This window comes from Anas acuta, chromosome 1, assembly GCF_963932015.1.
Source record: "Anas acuta chromosome 1, bAnaAcu1.1, whole genome shotgun sequence".
In the NCBI taxonomy this organism is placed as follows: domain Eukaryota; kingdom Metazoa; phylum Chordata; class Aves; order Anseriformes; family Anatidae; genus Anas; species Anas acuta.
The window spans coordinates 201,366,296-201,381,357 of NC_088979.1; the positions used below are offsets into that span (position 1 = coordinate 201,366,296).

The 15,062-nt window shown below is 45.2% G+C and overlaps 2 protein-coding genes across 5 annotated transcripts in view; one reads left to right on the plus strand and one right to left on the minus strand.

Moving 5' to 3' along the window:
• Window positions 1-12,105, plus strand: part of IL2RA (interleukin 2 receptor subunit alpha) — a 30,449-nt gene extending 18,344 nt beyond the window's left edge. For 2 of the 4 annotated variants that reach the window (XR_011092171.1, XR_011092169.1), the window contains 3 exons: window positions 7,738-7,854; window positions 8,502-8,659; window positions 9,632-12,105. The gene's annotated coding sequence lies outside the window, so the exon portion shown is untranslated. Of the gene's footprint in view, window positions 1-7,280; window positions 7,616-7,737; window positions 7,855-8,501; window positions 8,660-9,631 lie in introns of those variants that run through there. The other 2 variants (XR_011092170.1, XM_068670097.1) reach the window with 2 other exon arrangements.
• On the minus strand, window positions 5,449-13,593 carry LOC137849928 (endonuclease domain-containing 1 protein-like). The gene is given in 5 exon segments (XM_068670095.1): window positions 5,449-7,146; window positions 8,857-9,032; window positions 9,035-9,182; window positions 12,546-12,632; window positions 12,935-13,593. Coding segments are annotated over 5 exon segments (1,086 nt in total). The 5' UTR covers window positions 13,064-13,593; the 3' UTR covers window positions 5,449-6,600.
• Window positions 13,594-15,062: the final 1,469 nt, after the last annotated feature.

The following is a 15,062-nucleotide window of genomic DNA, read 5'->3' on the forward strand; positions in this document are numbered from 1 at the left end:
TTCCATTATTCCTATACCATATAAACCCAAGTGCCAGGGAACTTTTTTTTTTTTTTTTTCCTGAAGTCTGCAGCAGAAAAGCTATCTTGTACATTGAAATGTTTCAGTGTATATGTCTTCATATGGATGTCTCCATGTGAGCTCATCCCATCACAGTGGAGATAAGAGGAGCCTAGAGAGTTTTGGCTGTTAAATGCAGATATTCAACCAGGCAGAATAGTTTTCCAGCCCCTATGGACAGCATCAGCTAGATCTACACTGACTCTACTGCAAGGAACACCTAACATTTGATCTGGTTGCCTAAACGTAGAAATCTGCCAGGATCCAAGACACCTAGGGGTGTCAGAGGCTGAGCCGAACCCCAGCCTCAAAGTCATCAAGACTTTCAGAACCTGTTACTCACCTGTGTAAATGTATCAGTGAAGAAACCTTATTAAAAACATTGCCTACCACCCTAAGGCAGAATAATTTCTTAAGTTTAAATTTGTGTGATTTTTTTTTGGTTGCAGTGACAAATAAATTATTATTATAATAAATATTATGTTATGTGATAAACTACAATAATAAACTTATAAAAAATATATAAACTTATATATATTATATAAAACTATAATAAACAAAAATTACAATAATAAACTATTATTATAAAACAACAGGAGCTAGGGACCTTATACACAGGTACTGTTCAGTGGCCAAAAATGGCCCATATCATAGACAACTGAGAAGATGCAAGGCAAGACTGAGAGTGCAAGGAGGCAGTGAAACAGTACAGATCCGCCTCTCAGTCACAGTCTTAACACTTCAGCCACCCACTCTTTCTAGATTTTTATGTTTTCTGTAGGAATAACAGTGTGGCAGGGCAAATACGTGCTCACCTGGGGGCTGTGAAGGCGTTTGAGCTAAGACTTGTGGACTCAGCAAGCACCAGTTCTATCAGTCATCTCCAGGTTTCTAATTCTCTCTTTTCTCCTCCAGCCTTTCTGCAGGAGACACTCAGGGAAGACATCCCCTAGCTAGGTTTTATTTTTAACACCCATACTAGATACGGTCCTTTCAGTGCAGAGCCCCCAGGAGTGTTGCCCTAACCAGGTCCCTGTAGGATGCAGCCCATGACCGCAGGGCAGAACAGCATTGCTGCAGGGCTAATGCTTCTGCATAAATTGTTTGAGCCACTTTCAAGACCCAAAACTGGGTCTTCTATCCTGTCAACATGCTACACCTTCCCCTGCTTATCCTAAAAAAGCCCTTCAACCACCTGCTCTACATGCTGCTTGCACAAGTTGCATGCCAGGACCCAGCTGTGCAATGCCCAAGAAGTCCTGATGGGATGAGGGCTCCCAGAGCAATGCTCAGAGCCCAGTGATATTGGAGAGGCTCCAGGGGAGGTGGCACCATTGGTGTCCCCAGGAAGCCTCCCACGTCCTCAGGGAAGCTGGTCGTGGTGCTACTGCAAGCTGACAAGAAGGTTGCTTTCGCCCAGAGGGTCTAGGGCAAGGAGGAGGGTATCAGAAACACCCTGCTTCAGCGTTTCCAGGTCAAAATTCTCAGAATTTCCATTTCAAGGGGAATTTGGAAACTTCTTGGGGTTTTGTTCTGATTCAGATTGAAACCACATTTTGAAATGACAAAATTTCCTGTGCACGAATAGTCCTGTTTTCCAGCTCTCTTTGCTCAAAACCAAAAGTTTCTTACTCCTCTAATTCTTATTGTTTTTATACTGCTGAAACCCCCTATCCTCAACAAAGTTCTGATTAAGCACAGCATATGAGGAAAATAATAAAAATGAAGGTTTTTATGATGTCTGTTTTAGCCTTAGGACACAGTATACAGTAAAAGAAAGATAATTCTTCTGTTTTCTTTTTATGGATGGGAAACTTCATAAATCAGCCTCAGTCCAAGACCAGTGCTCCATATATTCAGAGTGAGATCCCAGAGCCTTGGAATTAAATTATTACTTACCATTTATGCAAGTAGCAATTTGTTAAAACGGGTCTTCAACTAAGAAAATGTGAGCAGGTTACTCAGGACAAGATTAGGCTCAGCTAACATAACTGCAGAAAGAGATGCCGTCGTGCAATTTGTCAGAAACAGGGTGCAAATTTACATTATAAATACTGTACTTGCCAATGTGATACTTAGAAAGCAAACTTTACTTCATATTAGGAGACCTGAATATATTGCTCTCACTGATATCATCATGATATGCTAAAAAAAAATCATTTTCAGCAGATATTCTGAGTGTTGTGCAGAATCACACAGACACAGCATAAAGCCTTTCAGCTTTTTTTTTTTTTCCTCTTTTCTCTCTCTCTCTCTCTTTTTTTTTTTTTTTCCCAGCTAAAAATGATAATTTCTTCTCAATTTTCCTTCCTGCTGCAGGCTTCCTCCAAGCCCAGTTTATCTGTCAGGTGTTTTCCTCTTCCTGATCTACAGTTTTGCTACCTCTGTGAAAATATATCCAAACACCCAGTCATTTTCATTGTGCCACTCCCCTTGTATAAGCTTACATCAGACATAGCTGTCTCAAGCCTTTAGTCCTTATACTCATGACACTGTTTCTCCAACACCAGAATTTGCTCTAGGAGTTGCCAGCCATGCTTTAGCCCTTCGATTCAAGTAAAGGTACCAGAGATCAGACAGAAGGTGCTATAAAAATGTAAAGATCCACTTTTTTTCTTTTTTTTTAAACAATATTATTTCACGTTTGGATGAAGAGTCAAGAGGGAAAATAGTTTTCAAGACCCAAGTGTTTTTGGTGACCTTGTAACTATGCCTTACATGAAGAAATAGAAGAGAGGAACATTCAGTTTGTTAAAATAATAATAATAATAATAATAATAATAATAATAATAATAATAATAATAATAATAATAATAATAATAACAATAACAATAATATCTAATAGCGCCTCGTAAGATAAAGCAGAAGCTAGGTAAATGGAAATGACCCCTTTCCTTTTTGTAAGATCCATGTTTAACTGAAGTCAGGAAATTCCCAGTAGGACCTCCTGTAAGATTCAGTTGCATGGTGATAGATGGGACCCCATTTCTGCTTCTTGCTTTGGAGATGCTCAGAGACCCCAGGTGCCATGGGAAAACCTCTCCTGTCTTGCCTTGGTACCTCCTGGTTGCCTCCTCCCAAAAGTGGGGAGAAAACCTCCTCCACCAGTCCTCAGGGTGCTAAAAACCCAGCAGGACCCTTTTGGATGGTTCTTGGCTGGGGACAAGGCTCAGCTCTAGCCAGGCTTGTGTAGGGCAGAAATGTCTGCTGTGCACACAGATCTGAACCACCAGGAGAGCAGCACCTGCAGCCTGGAACCCCTCAGATATTCACAAGGTACAAAAGCATCATTAATTTCATTTAACGTGGGAGGGACCAAGGTATGGGTTGTGCCTGCTGTCATAAGAGCCCAGCCGCCTTGTGGCATGAGGTGTAGGCAACAGAAGCAGCTGAGATGCCCCACCTCTGAGCTCCTCACCTGCTAATTCACCCTTTTTCTGGTGCAGGCAGGACAGAGCAGCCTGCTCACCGTGCGGCTGTCTGCTCTCCTTCCTCCACCCACACTACATGGGGGTGTTTGCAACCCAGCCATCGCTGCACAAGGTAATGCCTCAGTCTAGACCACACAGGAAGCCTGTGGCAATGCCAGAAATAGTAAGTGACGCCGGGAATTTGGAGGAAAGCTGCTTCTGCTCCTGAGTCCTGCTGCCAGCCTGTCCTGTGCTTGCTCGGCCACTGTATGTACATGGAGAGGTGGCCTGGGAAGGACACTGGGTCCTCCATTGGCCAGAGGGGTTTCTCACAGACATACAATGTGATGAGTGTGTTTCCAGGCTGAACTAATTAAATGCTAGGCTTTTTTGTTCATTCGTTTGCTTGTTTTATGGGATGGGTAACACCTAGAGGCCCTCGAGCAGTGGCAGGACCTCTGGGCGAGCTGCTGGCAGAGCTGCGTGCCCCTTCAGGTGCCCCAAAAGGTGATGCAACCAGCAATAGCTCTGAGCTACCAACACCCCCTTACAGCCCCCACTAATAACCACTTCTTCCTTCATGTCCAAAGTCCTGCTGGCACCCAGATCTCCCCCCACAGACAGACAGACACAGAGCAGAGCAAGCTGTGACGTTACCTTCCCAGCTCAGGGGGGCTGCATCTTCCCAGCAGGCACACGCATGGCTCACGGGGCGGCTTTGGGCTCTGTCCCTATGTCCCATTCACATCCAGAATCAGCAGAAACCAGAGGAAACCCCATAAGAAAGCTGCCCAGAGGCTGTTTCAGGAGCTGAGGGCCTTGGGTCTGGGGCAGCCCTCTGCTCAGCTCGCCCCTGATATCTGCTGGAAGGCAGCCTCCAAGCTGATTCATTTACTCCTTTGGCTTCCAATGCATTTCATGTGCTCGCAGAGGAGGGGAGGGCATTTCTGGGTACCACTGGGGGAAACGGTCCTGGGGAGGAGAACCAGGGAGCTGGTGGAGGTGTGAGTCAGGGGGTGGCTGGGCTATGGGGAGCCGGGGGGATTCCAGCAGGGCCTGGAAAGCGGGGGTGGCTGGAGCGGTGAGGATGAGTGAGGTTTTCAGGCACGAGGAGGTGGGGTGAAAGAGTCAGAGGAGGCCCATGAGTAACTGCAGAGGGGGCTGCTGGGCTCCCTCAACCTGAAATAGCAGCGGCAGTTTCACCCCGTTGGTGGTTTCTGATGGTTTGAAATATTCGGGCAGGGGGACCTGGGACCACACGGGACTATCAGGAAAGGGGAAAATATGAGTGGTGTCCCTGACTTTCCTTCTGACTTTGTCCTCCACAGACACTCTCCTGCCTCACTTGGCAAAAAGTGAGTTATTATTGTTGTTTAAGTTATTGTAATTTAAGTGGGTTATTATTATTGCTGCTCTTGGTAAGGCAGGTGAAGATGACAGGAGCAGATGTTCACGATGCTACCTGGCACTGCACAGAGGTCTGAGGCTGGACCTGATCACCTGCACTCAGGTGTCCAGAGCCACTGGAGATGCTCTTGAGGACCTGAACCCACCCTGACTGCTGGCCCGTGGTGGGTGCAGGTGTCCCCAGGACCCTGCAGCAGGTCATCAGACCCGCAGTATACCTCAAGGCATCTCAGCTGGCCCAGGATGCCTGTATTTATGCAGCTGAGCTGATCTCCTCTGCAACCAGAGCTCCGAGGCCCAGAACCCATGGAAAATGATCCACCATGATGACACCGTGATCTACCTCACGTGTGCAAGTTCATAGGAAAAGAATCAGGACTCTGATGGTAACATTTCCATAAGTGTTCTGGCATCTTCAGATTGCATTTGGACAGCCTGCCTTTGGCAAGGAAGCCTTCTGCACTAGGGCATTACTAGAAGTGGAAATTTCAGTGGGAAGTAACTTTTGGTTTACATAATGTGACCCTAAGATCCAGCACTGGAGCAAATAAATTGTGAACTACTCAGAAACTAAATTATATTCCATATATTGACTTTTTATACCAACGAACAGATCTTAAAATGGAAAAAAATAAATCAATTACATATAAATCTGTGAAAAAGGTTCAGAAGTAGAGCAGAAAATAAAGCTATCCCACCGCCGTATCACCGAAATTTATCTTTGACTGGTCAAAGTCTTCTGTATATTTGCTCCTTGAGCCTGGTTGCCTATTACCTCAGCACTTTTTCTCAAGGTACAGGGTCCAAAAACAAGCAAACAAAAATCTCCTAGTAAATTTATGTAAGCATGGCCTTCATGTAAGCTCAGGGTTAGGGAGCCTAATGATTCAATGCAGGTTATTTCCTTCCTTCTCCTTGTTTTACCTTGTTGCAGACCTCAGAGGAGCTGGGATGTTCCTCCTACGCTAAGTTGCCTTCCTTCTTTCCTCCTTCCTCTCTCCCTCTGTCCTTTGCTGATGTCCTTGGCTGTGTCAGTAGGATAATCCTTATAGACTATCAGCAATCCTTGGGCTCTTTGCTTGTTCCAGAATCAATCACAGCATTGCTGAATGGCTGAGGTTGGAAGGGACCTCTGGAGATCCTCTAGCCCAAACCCCTGCTCAAGTAGGGTTAGACAGAGCAGGTCATCCAGGGCTGTGTCCAGCTGCGCTTTGAATATCCCCAGAACTGGAGACTCCACAACCTCTCTGGGCTACCTGAGTCACCCTACCCTGAGATCTTTCCCAAGATGAGGGAGAAGTCAGCAGCATGCTATCAGTCATGCCAGATGAAGAAGGGAAGGAAATACATTCTGTATACAGGCATGGAGAAAAAGGAAACAAACAAACAAACAAACAAAAAACACAAACAAGAAAAAAAAATAAAAGAAAAAACCTCTCTAGTCTTAGTGACAAGCTCCAATTTCCCTGCCCATGGGCTTTTATTCAGATTGCCCCTCCAGAGTTTCCAAAGACACTTCCATGAATGTTCATTTCTAGGGTGGGCGGCAGAGTAGGAAAGCAAACCAGGTGGAGGCTCTGCTGGCCTCTTCCTTCCTTTTTTTTCAGAGAAGATGGTCCCAGAAACAAAACCGGAAAACAGCTAGAGAAGGAAGGATGAATGGCACACAGTGCACACAATGCTGCTCGTGGCTCCCTTTTACACCCAGGAGGTGCCACGAGGCTCATTCCCGGGGACAGTCACTATCAAAGAGATAAACTTGGTCCCTCCCGTAGAGCTGGGTCAACACCTCCTCCAGCTCCCCCAGCGTGAGCATATGGACCTCGTTCTTGTCATTCTCAGCAATGACAGCCCAAGATTTCCTGTGGTTGTTGTCCACCTCGCAGCAGGCACTCGACCAGATGTGGCTGGGCTTGTTGACCCTGCCCTTGGCGATGTAGTTGTTCCCGGGCACGGCACCCACCACGATGTAGGTGGTGTTACAGCTCTGCGTCCTCCTCATCATGATTTGCTGCTCGTAGTTGTTCCAGGCACCGCCGTTGAGTTTTTCATCCTGGGGGATTATGTTGGTGAGGCTGAAGGTGGCCAGCCTGCTGATGGAGTCGGAGTGGTGGCCGTTGGGGTTCAGGTGGCCCCGGTTCAGACCCGTCAGGTTTTTGTAGTCCCGGAGGACAGCCTGGCTCTTGCCGAGCTGCTCTAAAGTGACGTTGAAATAATTCAAGAGGGTCCATTCTTTTTCCATCGTTTTGGGATAACTTAAGCCCATCAGCTTGAAAGGTAAAGAGGAAAGCGTGTTAGCATTGGAGATGGGAATAAAAGAGCAGGTTTCTGTGGAGCACAAGTCTCTGAATGCCAAACACTTTTTTTTTTTTTTTTTTTTTTTTTTTTTTTGTGTCATCTCAGTGTGTGAAAACTCAAATCAAAGAGAAATCTCAAAGCTGCCCCTCCCCAACAAATACATGAGATTAAAATGAAATAAAGCTCAAAATGTGGCTGCACTTGATCTGACTTGTGACCTTTGAAATCCAGCTGGCAGCAGGAGCGTGGGCAGATGATGAGGCAGCGAGAGTTTTCCATTCTCCCAGGTTTGAGAGGTGACTTTGGCGAGACACATTTGTGACACATCTGGTTCCCTTTCCTCCCATCTCCTAACCCCACAGCTGCCCCGGGGCTCTCCCCAGCTCCTGCCACCCCCATTAATCATATCCAACCTTCATCACCTGCATCTAATCACCCTGTCACTAGCCCTGGCCTTTGCTCCGTTCAGCCCCATTTCCACAGCAGTTTTTCTCTGTCTCTATGTTTTTCGTGCCTTTTTTTTTTTTTTAGTTCAATCTGTCAACACCCTTGTGTTTTACAGGCTTGGGGAAAACAAGAGCACAGATGTCCTATTTAAGGCTTAGGTCTCTCGGGGAGTCCTTGCAGATGGACAGGATGGGAAGAGGATGAGGAGAGCCCATGGGACTCCCAGGGAAAGGTGAGGAGGACTCATTCCCTCTGATCTGCTCCGATTTTGCTCCCCATTTGGGAAGAAGCATGTATATGCTGCAGGCATACCACACTTCTGAAACACCAGTGTTTGCCTCCTCTAACCCCATGCCCAGGGAAATGGGTTGGGAAACCCATCCTAGAAGTGAGGTTTCCCAGCGAGGGCTACAGCTCGTTACAAGGATGAAGCTTTTTGCTCTAATAACTAAGCAAAAATATCTCAGTGCAAGTGAGATCTGGTACCACTGTGCTAATAACATTTCTCAGAGCTGAGCCATGCCAGGGAACACAGTTGTTTTGCTTCTGCAGCATCACTGAAAATAAGTTGGAAATAATCAGCCTTTTAAGGCAGCTCACAATTCCCAAAGAGAGCTGGGAAACCCAAATACCAAAGGGCACCACGCTGCAAAAAGGTCTGTGAAGAAAGTTAGCCAAATTACAGATTTTGCAGATGGCCTGGGGTGATGGTCCAGGATGAAAAGAGAAATTTTTATCCCCTCTGAATATTGTCAGTGGCACCATACCAAATTTATTGATTGAGTTGCTATGGCCAACAAATGCAAATGCCTTTTATATATATATATATATATATATATATATATATATATTCTATAACACCTTTCTTTCCATATTTAGGAAAACTTTTTGGCCTTCCTTTGGAACAGGACACATGGTCTTCTTCTGTGGCTCATTCCCATCGAATTTAGCTGCTATTGGCCATCTCTTTGCCGTGGTTTGTTTCCCCACCCCAGCACAGGACAGGAAAGGGGGTGCATTACACAGTGTGATATCAGGTAATTTGTCTTTATGTTCCCCTAAGTTCAATGCTGAAAAATGGGCATTTTTAGTGCATGACTCATCTCAATCTCCTGATGACATCTCAAATTCATCAGAGGAATTGCACTGCGAGGGGACAGATAAGATGAATCCCATACAGTTATGCCAGTTATGCTTTTAATGAGTTTGATGTGTGGAAAGAAAGGGCACTCACCTGGGGCTCAACCAGCCACGTTTTAGGTCTTTTACCGGGCCCAGGCTGGTACAAGTAAGCAGAGTACACGGGAATACGCCTGCTCCTGTCGTACAGGGTGGCAAAGTAATACTGGTTCTCGTAGCGCTGGCAGATCCAGGCTGGGTTCTCCGGCTCCAGGGCATCATTTGGGGGGTTTCCCGGAAGAAAAACTGGGGGCATGAGCTTTCAAAGGACGTCACCACCTCGCCACGTCCCAACCAAAGGCAGCTGGAGGAGATCTGCAGCAGAATCAGCAGCAGTGGTGGCATTGCAGGGAGGACTCTGAGGGATGGGCTCTTGCTCACCTAGAGGTCAAATGCAGACAAGATAAGAGAAAGCTCGTCAAACCTGGACTCATTTTTGTCTTCGTGGGACATGGCTGGCATAGAAGGCACCTTTGAAAGATCAGAGAGAGAACATTTTCTCCTCTCTTGGATGGAGAAAAATCATCAGGGGAATATGGGTGGAATTTAGGATAGGTTTCAGTGCCTCGATGGGGCAGCAGCAGGAGATTTCAGCCCCTCTGAAGAGTGACCCGAACCCACCCCGTGTCTCATCAGCTCACACAGCAAAGTTTTCTTGGCAAAACTAATGCTTCTGCTTGGATAATAATAATAATAACAATAACAATAGTAATAATAACAATAGCAATAGTAATAATAATAATAATAATAATAATAATAATAATAATAATAATAATAATAATAATAATAATAATAAATTGGCCAAGCTGGTAACATAAGCATCTCCACAGGTCAGCTGCTGGAGGATCCCAGCTGGATCACAGGGGCATGAAGAGAGGTCCACGTTCAGCAGACATCTGGTGCTGGACCAGGGACCTTCCTTCCAGCCAACCCATTTGGCCAAGAGCTCAGTGGGAAGGCTGAGTCCTGAATTGAGGTCCTGAATCTCAGCACTTTGGGTCTTTTTTATGTATGTATTTTTGGTTGGTTGTTTTCCCACTTAAATCAGATGTATAACCCCAAATGGTCCAGCCTGGGGTCCTGGCTCTCAGGCAGCTGACACTGGGCAATATGCATCCTCCTTGCATGTGGGGGGAGTCCAACCCCAAAAATGAGCTCACAGACAAACATTTGGATGCAGAGAAAGGACTGAGAGGATGGTAGTAGCAAATGTAGCAACACCAATATCAAGGGACAGCTCTTCCCATGATTGCACAAAATTTCTACCCATTCGCATCTTCAGCTTTTCTGGTTATTTTTTCCTGTACTGCGAAAGGAGCTGGCACAGGAATTTCTATTTCTTGTCCAGAAATAGTCCTATTTCATCTTTCTCAGGTGTTGACATGATTGTTGGCAGTCAGCAAGATCTTTCTGTTTGGAGAGAACTACTCCAAATTTTCCTGTGATGCAGGATGCTTTATCTTCTCTCAGCTGCACACAGGCTTTGGGATAGCAGTGATATTTCCATTTTCATTGCTAGACGTTCAACTGAGTGGTTTTAAAATAATTAACATTTGAAATAAGGCTGATAGGAGAGGCAGCTGAAAAGATTCACAGGAGTGAAAGCTGCTGTCGCCTCTGAAACACAAAGCCCACCTTTGGATGGGGAAGTGTCTGAGCTGCTGGAGGCTGGGAAAGTCACCTTGCACATTGCCCTTTTTGTATTATTTCCCCTGACCCTCCTGTATTAATTTCCATTGGATTCAGGAGATTGAAATGGAGATACCCTTCGTCTGACACAAGGCATCAGGTCCTTTATCTCTTTACTAGCACTGGATCAGGAACATGGTGACAGCAAGCTGAAAACTAGGAGTGAACCACAAGAGGTGATTCATTCCAGTACCCTCTAGAGCATGACAGTAGCTGACCCATCTCAGGCAGGAAAGGTGCCTCTATTGCACCACCCCCTCCACAAGCTTTATATAAATATATATACTCACAAAAAACTGATTTCATTTCAGATATATAGAAACCAACCTACCGTGTGAAAGAGCAGTGCATAGATATGTTTATTCACGTGATTCTGCTTGCAGCCCCAGAGCAGCAGAGGATTTTCAAATGCCCCTGCTATAGCCTGAAACTGGCTGTGGCTGGGGGGTGGTTTATATACGATCTCCAGGAAAGGAAATTTGGCAATAATTCTGTTTTACTGGATTGTTTGAGTAGGATTTAGAGTGAAGTCGCCCTGGGGTGGAGCCAGGACCAGTGTTGCAGATGTGTTTTTCCAGAGGTCTTTTTCAAGGTCATGGGCAGAATAAGCTCCCTCCTCTCGTTCAAGTTTGGTGTGAATTTTCCAGGTGACTTGGCAACTGAAACTTACAGGTTCATTATGCAAGGTATTTTGTGGCATTTCTGATAACCTTGAGTCGAGCCTTTCCTATGGCTGTGAGCCAGACTCTGTCCGTGGGCCAAAATAAGGTCTTGAATCTACTTTTTTCCTGAAATTGCACGTGAAAGGAGGTAAGAACCCAAAGCCAGCTCCCATCTGCTTGGTTTGTGCTGTAATCAGCTGGCAGTAATTCAAAGATAAGGAATGCTCCCAGATCAGGTGTACCTAGCTGCTCCAGCCATCCTCAGGTCAGGAGGAGACTCTGCACCCAGTATCTTCAGTGCATCTCCTACAGCTTTGGTCCAACAGCTCTGGGACATAATTTTAGCATTATTGCTGCAGGCCCAATGGAGCCGGGTGGGTTAGCTGAAAAGATGTGCCCTGTTCAGCCCAGGTCATGCTGCTTCATTCCAGTGCACAAAATAACCTTGGGGCATGTGAAAATTCACACGAAACACGATAACGCCATGTTTGGGAGATAATTAATAATAAATAGCATTGATAAATGCTATAGTGATGATGATATCATGATGATGGTCATCATCTAGATGAATAATTAAAAAGAACACACTAGAATCTGTTGTCCTACAATTAAACAACTGAGTTAACCATTGGGCACCTTCTTGTGCATCCGTTCCCAAGGCTTCCTCCACTTACTGCTTCCCCAAGGTATCTTAGATCAGTTCCAACATGTGGCTGGGGCAGCAGGTGAGTTGCAGAGGCAAAAACTCTTCCAAGTGTCCCACCAGGCTTTGGTGTCTTTTCCAGACAGGTGATGCACTGCCAGCTCCAGCAAAGGCTGCAGCTCGAACATGATCCAAGGGATTGGCTTCTGGCAATGCCAGTCCAGAGTGGGTTGACTCATTCCCTTTGGGAACAATGTTCCTTCTTCAAGGTTTCGGTCTAAGCATAGCCAAAAGTGATATATATATATATATATATTATATATATATATATATATATATATATATATATAATATATATATATATATATATATGTTTTTTTTTTTTCCAGATCCCACTTGATTTCATTATTTCCTCAAAGACCAAGGTTTAGTTCACACAGTGACAAGTTTCCACCTTCCTCCAATCTCTGTGGCTTTTACGTACATCACTCATATTCTCCAGATTTTTACTGTCTACTTTTCTATGCTCGAATTTCTTTCCTGGGCCATTCCTCCTCCCCTTGTCCTCTGTAATATAAAACATTAAATCTCTGCCAAGTAGACACCTGTGTAAATTCTAATTTTTTCCTATGGAGGAGGTTAGATCTCAGAAACTGCAGCCCACCCTTTGTCCAATGTACTTATTCTGAAGCTTAAGGAAATAATTTAAAAGAAATACATCAGTCAGCGATGAGGAGGAGCAGGACTTACCTTGAAGCAGTATCTGAGGTGAACTGTCACCTTGTTCTTCCCCCTTGAGAAACAGCGATGTGTCGTGAGTCCCACTGCAATAAATACCTGTGGTGGTGTTACCTTGCTAGGCAGCTGAACTCCACCACAGCCGCTCTCTCACTCTTCAGAAGAGGAGGGGAAGAAGTAAAGGAAAGAACAACTCATGGGTTGAGATAAGGACAATTTAATTAAAGGGAAAAATAATTTTTAAGGAAAGATTACTATTAATTGAATGATTTAGCTAAAGGGGAAAAAAAGGAAAGGGGAAACGGGAGGGGGAAAGGGAAAAACAAAACAAGTAAAGGCTGTGTGGAAGTGCAGAGAAAAAAAAATTACTCTCTGCTTTCCACAAATGAGCGATGCTTGACCATGTCCTTGAAGCAGGGCCTCAACGCACGTAGCCAGTGTTTGGGAGGAGGACCGACGTTTTCACAACGAGAGCCCAACCCTCCTCTTGTTTTTCTTTTTCCACTTTTTATTGCTGAGTGTGACATCATATGGTACGGAATATCCCTTTGGTTGGTTTCGGTCAGCTGCCCTGCTGATGTTCCTTTCTCACTTTTTTTTTGCCCACCCCCTAGGAGGGTTAGGGAGGGAAAGTTAACATCCCAGTTGCTGCAGGGAAAGTTAACATCCCAGCCAGACCCAGTACAACCCAGTCATAAATCTTCCCCTTTTTATAAAAAGTGAAGCTTACCGAAAAATGTAATTATTCCATGGAGATTTGCTCATGCCTGCCCAGAAATGGGACAAGTGCAATTTTCTATTTCCTCACAGTTTCTCCCAAGTTTGCTGACTGGCATCACATGTCACAAACAGACTGTGTTTGGTGACTTCCCTCCCCATTTCCTCATTTCTTGTGGGGCTCTGTTCTCAGCCGACGGCCGTTGGGGACATTAGATGCCACAGCCTGTTTAAGCACACACAGGTGCCCTGCTCTCCTACAGCCTCTCAGAACACAGTTAATATGATCAGGGCAGGCATTTCCCTTCCCTGACTGTAAAGGTTTTGTAACAGCATTGCCAACGCCATCCTGTAGATTTGGGGGGTATATAACTGCCCCATTCTTTATTCATTACATTTTCTAGATACAGAAAGAGCATTTTAAAATTATATCTCACTGGACAGGTCCTCTCCCTGTCTGCACCAATACATGAACCACAAGCACCTTCTCCTTTAGTACAGTGCTTATCAGATCCAAATCCCCTGTTATACAACACAGCCAATACGCAAATTGTCCCTTCCAGGGAGAGTAAGTATGGAAAGAATTGCAAATTGCTCTGCTTGCTGCTTTAGACCACTGCTGAGCCCATGTTCAAGCAACATCCCAACCTGCACGGAGCAGAGGCTTGGTGGAGGTGGGTTCTTCCACTAGGAGGCAATAAAAAGGGTTTGGGGGGATGGATGCAGATGCTGCATGCCTCCGAAATCAGAGGGAATGACAAGAATTGACTCCCACGGTCTCTCAAAGGACAGCTGAAGGAAAGATGATGGTTTCCTACATCAGTGGGGAAAACGGGACTAAATATTGTTGATGACGATGACCAACCACCACCTACTGTAACTGGGGAGCATCAGAGGTTGGGACCTGGGCCAGAAAAGGGCTTGACAAAAGGTGAGGAGTCTGATGCCATGGCAATGCCAGAGCTTGGCCACTGGAAGAAAATCAGAGAATCAGCTTGGCTGAGGCTGGGAGGCGCCTCTGGAGGTCGTCTGGTCCAAGCCTCCTGCTCAAGCAGGGCCCCCAAGGGCAGGTTGCTGTCTCGAGGCACCGGAGCAAAGGGATTTGGGGACTCAAGTTTAGAACAGCACCTGATTGATGCCTCTGAAGAAAAATAGCAAGGTGCTGCGGCTGGGGTCCTGGCAATGCTCACTGGTCCTCTGCTTTTAACATGGTAAAATGGCAGGTTATTGCTGCTCAAAAAAAGTCACTACATACAGAGAAAGGAAAAAAACAGGCGGCCAACATCAAGTTTCACTTTTTTTTTTTTTCAAAAAGGACTTAAAATATTCACAGCAAAACAAGAAGTAGGCAAAGCAGATATCAGCTAAGGTGATGCAATCAGGACCCAGCTGTGAAATCAAAAACGCGGTGGAAACATGGTTCAAGTTCTCAGAAGGCCTGGTGGTGAAATCCCACACAGAATAATGTATAACGAGCCAGTCTTGGAAAACAGAATGTTTTTCCATGCTGCTGACATCAATAAAAGCTAATCCAGGGTCACCCTAGAGGTGGACCAGCCTGGATTGCTATGTGGGCATTTTGCTGTTGGAACCCAGCTGGGTTGTGAATGAGTGACCAGTGGGAATAATGTTGGATTTTTCCACATGTACATAGTTTTATTTAATCTGGATTTTTTTTTCCAGAGTTTATCAAAAAATAAATAAATAAAAATGTGCTGTGACTGAAATATAGACAACACTCAAAGAATACTGTAACAGCAAGTTGGTAAAATAACCAGAAGAAGCCACGGACCTCACACCCTACTCCCAAAG